General features: G+C 38.3%; 1 protein-coding gene across 1 annotated transcript; it reads left to right on the plus strand.

Annotated features, from left to right (window-relative positions):
- Nucleotides 1-708: 708 nt before the first annotated feature.
- On the plus strand, nucleotides 709-2107 carry LOC109206482 (ornithine decarboxylase-like). Its single transcript, XM_019369303.1, has one exon. The coding sequence runs from the start codon at nucleotides 763-765 to the stop codon at nucleotides 1957-1959; it is 1197 nt and encodes a 398-aa protein (XP_019224848.1). The 5' UTR covers nucleotides 709-762; the 3' UTR covers nucleotides 1960-2107.
- Nucleotides 2108-9589: the final 7482 nt, after the last annotated feature.

A 9589-nucleotide genomic window follows, 5' to 3' on the forward strand; every position in this document is an offset into this window, starting at 1 on the left:
GGGGGAGGGTTGAGGAAAAAGTGGAGGGATCAGTTGTATATATATTTTTTAAGCGTTTTGATTTAGAAATATAAAAAGTGACTATAAATCCGTTCCCATTTATGTGAACCTGTTTGACTGGGCACGGAGTTTAAGAAAAAATAAAGACTTTTGGAATTTGTGGTCCTAAAGGAGCACAGAGTATTTGTGTGGTTATAAAAGCTTCTCATTAAGGGTAGAATTGTAAGTTTAAGCTAAATTATTTTCAAATTTAGAAAGGGGTCATTCTTTTTGGAACGGACCAAAAAGGAAATAAGTTCACATAAACTGGAACTGAGGGAGTAATATTTTTAAGCGTTTTGATTTAGAAATAAATAAATTGCATTATTTAGCTATAACATGTAAAATTTCCAAAAATAAACACTCAATTAATCTAGAACTGGAAATATAGAAAAAAAAAGGTTGAAAGAAATTTTCAATTTTTTTAACTATTTGGTTTTCTATAAAATAAGGCAAAAACTCTATCTGATCACCTAACGTGACCAAGAAAATAAAGAAGATAATAATACTCGTAGGTACGATTAAGCCATTCACCACGAGATGCTCGTGAATGTATGCAATTTGTTAAATTTTTAATTAAGTGGTAATCTTGAACGTTAATACAATATGAGATATTTTAGGCATTGGCTTTCTATATAAAGGAGAGAGGAGTCTCCTATACTTGTACTTCATATTTCCAGCTAATAAAATATTCTCTTCCTTCTTATTATATATTTCTTGATCATGTTATTATCTACAGCTATCGGTAAGAGTCATGTTCCCAAAATACCAAAAGATGGGATGCCAGATTTAATCCGTTCAATTGCAGAGAACCATGAAGCTGGCCAGCCATTTTATCTACTTGATTTGGCTATAATTGAAAGGCTTATGGACAAATGGAACCATTATTTTCCAAATATAAAACCTTTTTATGCTGTGAAATGCAACACTGAACCTGCTCTTCTTACTAAACTAGCCAAATTGGGTGCTAATTTTGATTGTGCTAGCCAACTAGAAATAGAAACCGTCTTAAATCTCGGAATTAGCCCAAACCAAATCATATTTGCTAACCCATGCAAAGCTATTTCCCACATCAAATACGCAGCCAATGTTGGGGTCAATCTCACAACTTTTGATTCTAAATTTGAAATTGACAAGATCAAGAAATGGCACCCACATTGTCATTTGTTGCTACGAATTAAAGCCCCTAGTGATAGTGGCGCGTTACGTCCCCTGGGGAAGAAATTCGGCGTGTTACCAGAAGAAGTTGAGCCACTACTGCATTACGCTTATAATGTGGTAGGGTTAAAAGTTGTAGGCGTTTCATTTCACGTTGGATCTATAGCACAAGATCCTAGCATTTATCGCAAGGCGATTGCAGTTGCTAGGACCGTGTTTGATGTTGTTGATCATCTTCGAATGCCAAAAATGCAAATTTTAAATATTGGTGGAGGATTTAGATCAACACCATTGTTCGAAGAAATAGCTAGTGTAGTAAATGAAGCAGTCCAAGATTATTTTTCCATGCCTAATTTAACAATATTTGCAGAACCAGGACGGTTTTTTGCAGAAACAGCCTTTACGTTAGTCACTCATGTGATTGGTAAAAGAGTTAGAGGTGAGAAAATAGAGTATTGGATTGATGAAGGGATTTATGGATCATTTAGGCCAACACTTTATAATAGTTGTTTTGTGGGTATAAAGCCATTGTTACGTCAGGTAACAGAAAAATCTAGTCAAATATGTGAGTCAACTATTTATGGACCAAGTTGTGACTCACTTGATGCAGTGGCTATTGACATAAAATTGCCAGAGCTTCATTTGGATGATCTGATAGTGTTTTATAATATGGGCGCATATTCAATATGTGGAGGAACTAAGTTCAATGGATTTGATATGTTATCTACACCTACCTATCTTGTTAACTCAAATTCAAGCTAAAATATATCCAAATGACAGCCCGGTGCACTAAGCTCGGAGTTGGGGAATAGGACAAAATAATGAATAGGAACTCTCATTGTTATTTTCTTCCCTACATGAGCATGATTGAATAAAGCATTTATTCACATTTAAGTGTTTGTCTTTGCTACATTATGCCCCTATTTATGTTAGTGAGATTTAGTACATTTGAATGGCATATTTTTGCGAGACATTTATTACAAGCTTTCCTATTTTTCCTTTTTAGTCTTAGGGTATGTTTGATACAAAGGAAAATATTTTCCATGAAAAATAATATTTTCCTGAAAAATGTTTTCATGAAAAATGAGTGGTTTTATGACTCATTTTTTCTTGTTTGGTTGGTGAATAGAAAACTTTTTCCGGAAAATATTTTCTAGTTTGGTTAGAGAGTAGAAAATATTTTTTAGAAAAATATTTGGTTAAGGTGTATTCAAATAGTATTGAGGATGTTCGGTTTTACATTCTCCTCCTCTATGTATTCATTTTAGTCTTTAATATACAACGTAAAGGTCAATACCTAAGACTGCTTAAGAACAAAGACTGCCTAATCTCTTCTTTTTGTTTTTAGCTGGATTTAGCTTAAAAACCATCGATACTTTAACCAAATATACCTTTTTATCCAATTGGGAACCTAACATATGAAACTTTCAAAACGGAAATGAGCAATAAGATGATCTAAGTTTTTATTTAATTTTGAAAGGAGTACAAGATTAAGTTTTATTATATTATATTAGAGACGTCGTTTATTTGGAAACATACTTAGATATATAAAAACAGCCGTAGTTTCTAGCAAATAGGAGACCACAAGAAGGCAAACTAGTTTAATATTGTGGTACTGTGAACTATTTTTTTATTAAAGCAATTGTAGTACAAAATTACAAATTAACTGGCCAGTGGCAATTATAATAATTCATCTGTCAACCCAGGTGCCATCAGATTATCTTACGTTTTTAGCCAATTGATACGTTTATTACTTGTAAGAAAAGGCAAATCATAGTACGTTATAATTGAGACAGGAAAGACCCACCCCCAGAGCCAGAACACAGGCGCATACCTCTCCGTCACATCAAATAGACCACCTAATTAATTTTATTGATGCATGAACTAGTTGCCAAGATTAAAGAAATTGAATCCTAATTAACTGTGCTCAGAGCCTTCATCTAGTACACATAGAACACTAATTGGTTCATCTTATGCTATACAAATACATTTTTTATGCTATCCAAATATTTCAACAAGCTAGACCATAGTAGACACATTTAATGTGCTATATATTCAAATAATTCAATAAGCTAGACCCCAGTAGAAACATTTGATGTGCTATCCAAATATTTCAACAAGCTAGATCGCAGTAGACACATTTGATGTGCTTTCCTCTTAATACAATTGAGATTTGAAAATTATATTGTAGAAGGGTGAAGATCATGCTACCAGAATTATTGGGAGTTGTTGAAGATGCTTTTAAGTGATGTTCGCTTGTGCATGTTAGTTGGAAGTTGTCTTACTGCATGCTGGTGTGCTTTGTGTGTTTGACTTGAATAAAATATGAAGTTACTGCCTTATGAATTTTGGTGAATTTGTATGACTGGTATTTCTGAATGAAGTTGCAGCTTTTTTCTTATGATACTTTTCCTCTATAGTTACTATTGTCACAAGCAACTTATACTACTTAAATCAAACTTATTTGGATATTACTGGATAGTAGTCCCTAGTTGTATCCGTATGTTCTGGCTTTATACTATATACATTGTTACATTGATTGAATCAAATTCTATGTTAAGCTTGTTTATATTGCTTTCCATTCCATATGAGTTCTTTTTTAATTATTTGTTATGTAACCAATTAATCTTATATCAATGCTAGAAAAACGCTAACTTCCGACCGCAAATTTCCGACTGAAATTTTTTGTCGATAATCTCGGACGGAATCCGTCGGAATTGTCAAAAAAATATTTCATATATATTTTAAAAATTTTTCGACACATTTCCGATCAAATCTGTAACGACCCGACCGGTCGTTTTGAGCTCTAGCGCGTCGTTCAACGGTTTGAGGCCCTGAGTAGCTTCACTTCAGGTATTATGACTTGTACGCATGGTCGGAATTGAATTCCGGGAAGTTCGGAGTTGATTTGGAGAGAGAATTCTGAGTTCGGAAGCTTAAAGTTGAAAGAATTGACTAAGATTGGATTCTTGAGTAAACGACATCGGAATCGGGATTCGAAGGTTTCAGTAGGTTCGTATGATGATTTTGGACTTGGGCGTATGTCCGGATCGGGTTTTGGAAGACCTGGGAACGTTTCGGCACCTATTGTGGAAGTTAGCATTTTTGGAAGAATTTCATAAGTTTGGGTTGAAGTGCATTTCAGTGTTACCGATATCTGCTTGGGTTTCCGAGTCTGGGAATAGCTCCGTATAGTGATTCTGGTGTTGGGAGCGCGATCGAAAGTGAATTCAGAGGTCCGTGGGTCATTTTGGAGTCATTTGGCTAAAGATAGGAATTTAAAGGTTTTTGAGAAGTTTGACCGGAAGTGGACTTTTTGATATCAGGGTCGGATTCCGATTCCGGAAGTTGGAGTAGGTCTGTAATGTCAAATATGACTTGTGTGCAAAATTTGAGGTCAATCGGACGTGATTTGGTAGGTTTAAACATCGAAAGTAGAAGTCTGAAATTTTAAAGTTCATTAAGCTTGAATTGGAGTGCGATTCATGGTTTTAGCGTTGTTTGACGTGATTTGAGGTTTCGAGCAGGTCCGTGTTATGTTATGGGACTGGGTTGTGTGATTGGACGGGGTCCCAGGGGCCTCGGGTGAGTTTCGGACGTGCGGGAGGAGTTGAGAACACACCAGATTTTCTGGTGTTCTTGGCAGCAGTTGCAGGTCTCGCAAATGCGAGAAAATGTTCGCATGTGCGAACCTCGCATTTGCGATGAAGCCTGGGCTGGGGCAGTGGTCGCATTTGCGAACTCAGCAGGGTCCGCATTTGCGACCCTACCTTCGCATTTGCGATCATTGCAGGGGGTCGACCAGGTTCGCAATTGCGATGGTTTTGTCGCAATTGCGACCTTCGCATTTGCGAACCTGATGTCGCAAATGCGACATCAGAGACCTGGACTCAGCTTTTAAAAACGGGACTTAGGCCATTTATATCATTTCACTTCTACACTTGGGCTATTTGGGAGCTTTCAAAGAGGGGATTTCAACCTAGCATTGTGAGGTAAGTTACTTCTACTTAATGTGAGTATAATACTTGGGTTTTGGGTAGATTAACACATGAAAATTAGTAAATATTATGGGATTAGAGTAAAACCTAGGGTTTTGATAAAAATAAGATTTAACCACGAAATTTGTTATGGAATAGAGTAAAAAATTATATATTCTTGATCCTTGGGTTATGGGTAACATCTTTCTTAAAAAATTTCCGGAATCCGGGCCCGGGGATGAATTTTAAGAACCTCGTATTTAGGGTTGGGAAATTAGTTTAATAATTAGAATATGAACTCTTGAACTTGTATTGACTAGTTTTTACTCCATTTGAATAGTTTTTGGATCATTCGGCTCTGATTGGGAGGTTTGAGCGCGTTCTTGAATTGGAATATGGGCTTCGGAGCGAGGTGAGTCTCCTTTCTAACCTTGTAAGAGGGAATTAATTCCATAGGTGAAGTAATTAAATATGTGCTCCTATTTGTGGGGGCTACGTACGCACGAGGTGATGAGAGTCCGTGCGTAGCTACTATTATGCCTATGTCCGGGTAGTTTTTAGGCTACATCATGCCTTATTGATATTGTTGTTGATTTATGCTTATTGCTTGCTTTGAGAAGAAATAAGATTGAGGTTGCGTAATAATTGTGTTGAAAGGAATTTACATTGAGGAATTTAAGATTTTAAGCGTTCATTAAACTTAGTATCTTCGAAAAGAATTGAGGAACCTTATAATAACTTAAGGAATCTATGTGAAATCGCGTCGCATGAGTATTTCACGAGCGGGGAAAATCTCTTTAAAAGCTCACGTTGAATTGTCCTTATTTTGAAAAGAATCAAGAAAAGGATTTTGAATTATCAATAAATTATATTCAGCCGCGTCGCATGTATGATTCGCGAGCGGGGAAAATTTCGTAAGTTTTATTTGACCGCGTCGCTCATATGATTCGCGAGCGGGGCATTTTCTTCTACTACTCTTATAGGATCGGGCCGTTCGCCTCGGCAGGATTTATGTACCACACTCTCATGGGAGCGGGCCGTTCTCCTCGACAGGTTAGTAGATGCATCTATGGTTCGCGCCGTTCGACCCTCGGCAGTGCACAATTTATTTTTATGTTGGATCGGGCCGTACGCCTCGGCATTTCCTATATATGTATATGTATATACTATTCTCATGGAATCGTGCGTGATATTTGGCTAGAAGCCAGTGAACCTGGGGTTTTTTTCCCTGTTTTGAATTATGATAACTTCTTTAAGGAAATCCACCCTATATATATATGTGCTCCAATTACGGAGGGAACTTGCTAGCTGAAAACTTGAGTAAAATAAAGAAGAAAGGGGATATTCAAATGTGTTTTTTACATGTTTATTCCGTATAATTGCCCTATTTCATACTTATTCACTTCTTTATTGTAATGATATTATTGGACCATTAGTAAGTGTCGAAGTCGACCTCTCGTCACTACTTCTTCGAGGTTAGGCGAGATACTTACTGAGTACACGTTGTTTTTGTACTCATGCTACACTTGCTGTGCATTTTTGTTGCACATGCACATGTACCTCTAGTGGCCTAATGGACGTAGCAACATGGATGATACAGAGACTAGGTGAGCTGCATCTGTAACGACCCGATCGGTCGTTTTGAGCATTTGTACTTCGCTCGCCAGCTCTCGGGCATGACTAGCCCCGTATGATATATTATGACTTATGTAAATCGTCGGTTGTAATTTTCAGGTTAATCGGAATAGATATGAAGAATGATTCTCAGCTTGAAGCTTTAAATTTGAAAGGTATTGACATGGTCTTGACTTTTTAGTATTCGATCTCGGATTTGGATTTTTATGATTTGGTTAGCTCCGTCGGGTGATTTTGGACTTAGGAGCGCGTCCGGAATGGAATTTGGAGGTCCGCGGTGGATTTAGGCTTGAATTGGCGAAATTGGAAATTTGGCATTTCCGGTCGGCGGTGGAAATCTTGATATCGGGGTCGGAATGGAATTCCGAAAATTGGAATAAGTTCGTTGTATCTTTTGTGACGTATGTGCAAAATTTCAGGTCATTCGGATGAGGTTTGATAGGTTTTTGGATTGGTTGTGGAATTCGGAAGTTTTTGAAATTCTTAGGCTTGAATCCGAGGGTGATTTGGTGTTACGATGTCGTTTTGAGTGTTCCGAGGGTCGGTATGAGTTTGAATGATGGTATGTGACTTGTTCGTATTTTTGGTTGAGGTCCCGGGGGCCTCAGGATGATTTCGGATAGTTTTCGGAGAGTTTGAACTTGGGAAATTGCAGCTGGTATTGCTGCTTCTGTCATATCCGCACCCGCGGATTGGGGACCGTAGGTGCGAGCTCCGCAAGTGCGGAAGAGAGGCACAGATGCGTAGCAGGGGTCGCGGGTGCGGTTTGTACCCCGCATCTGCGATGACCGCAGGTGCGGTCAGGCAACCGTAGAAGCGGAAATGCCCTTCTTATGAGATTCCGCAGAAGCGGAGATTTTTGCGTAGATGCGGCCCCGCAGATGCGTAATAGGGACCGCAGATACGAAAGTGCTGGGCAGAATGTATATAAAGGCTCCTTTGCGATTTTCAGTCATTTCTTCACCATTTTTGGTCGATTTTAGAGCTCCAAGCTATGATTTCAAGAGGGGATCAAGTGTTTTCAGAGAGGTAAGCTACTTGGGCTTTGTATCTTGTGTTTATGGTGATTATTCCATTGTTTAATCATGAAATTTGTGGAAAAAATTAGAGAAAGAATTTGGAAAATTTGGGCTTGAAATTGGAGAGTAAAATTGGGGATTTGAGGGGCCAATCGAGGTCCGATTTTGATGATCTTGGTATGTATAGACTCGTGGAAGTATAAGGATTCTAGTGTTGTAATTTTTATTGGATTCCGAGATGTGGGCCCGGGGGTCGGGTTTGGCCAATTTCAGAATTTTGAGTTTAATTTGATAATTTTCGCGTGGGCTTTATCCCTTTGGCATGTATTGATGATACGATTCTGATTTTGGATAGATTCGAGGTGATTTGAGGCCGAGTCGAGCGGCAAGGGCATCGCGGCGTAGATGTTCATCCGGTTCGAGGTAAGTAATGATTGTAAATGTTGTCCTGAGGGTATGAAACCCCGGATTTCACATTGTTGTGCTACTTTGAGGTGACACACACGCTAGATAACGAGCGTGGGGTCGTGCACTGTTGGGAATTGTGACTTGGTCCGTCCCGTGCGGCTGTTAAGTCGCGTATTTAATTGAAAGTTGTTTGATATCATTGTGTTCTAGAAAATATTACTATGTTTTAGGCTGAATGCCATATCTGGGCCTTGTGCCAACTGTTTGGACCCTTAGGGGCTTTTTACTACTGTTTCCTCACTGTTTTGGTTTAATATCTACACTCAGTCATGCTACGTTTTTTTTTCCGATTTCATAACTCAGTCTCTATTACTATGTTTTTATGCATAAAATGATATTTTGGGCTGAGCACCCTGTTTTACTGATAGCCCGAGTGGCTTGTGAGGCTGATGACTGAGAGGGACCGAGGGTCTGATTGTGAGGTTGATGACTGAGAGAGGCCGAGGGCCTGGTGGTGAGGATTATATATTTATGGATCGGGCTGCCCGCCACAATGATATTATATATATATAATATATATATATATAGTATATATATTATAGTTATTATATATATATATATATGATATATTATATATATTATATAGTAAGAATAGTGTGGGCCTGCTACGCCGCACGATATAGCGCTTGGGCTGTAGGAGCTCTCCGGAGTCTGCACACCCCCCAGTGAGCGCAGTCGACTATATATATGGATCGGCTGCATGCCGCAGCGATATATGGAGGTCGGCGCTGCACGCTGCAGCGATTATTATATAGGTATCTATTGAGCGTGAGGCTGGAGTGTAAGCGCTGATTGATGAGAGTGAGTCTCGAGTGACTGAGAGGCTTGCCCGAGGGGCTATATATATATATATATATATTGGCTTTGCCCGAGGGGCTTGTTTTTATGAAATTACTGTTTTCACTCCTCCTTAAAGTGAGTCTCTATTGAATATGTCGATTAAATTACCGATTTCACTCATCTTTATACTGAGCCTCTATAGAAAATGTTAAACAAATGTTTTGAACAACTTTAATCGAAATTGGAGTTTTTACGAGATGTTCGATATTTAATCACTGATTTGGCTTTGTTATCTCCTAGAGACTTTTTCTGATATGAGATGTATATGCTTTATGTCTGCCCGAGGGGCTGTATACGAACTACGTTTTGCCCGAGGGGCCGATTATGATTTTCTTCACTTTCACTATGAACTACATTGAACTTCTACAGAAAAGAAAGACATTTTTCAAAGGATATTTATTGAACTCGGAGTTTAATGAGATGACTTGATTTGTATCCTGTTTTGGAAACATA

Source organism: Nicotiana attenuata, unplaced genomic scaffold, assembly GCF_001879085.1.
Source record: "Nicotiana attenuata strain UT unplaced genomic scaffold, NIATTr2, whole genome shotgun sequence".
Lineage (NCBI taxonomy): Eukaryota > Viridiplantae > Streptophyta > Magnoliopsida > Solanales > Solanaceae > Nicotiana > Nicotiana attenuata.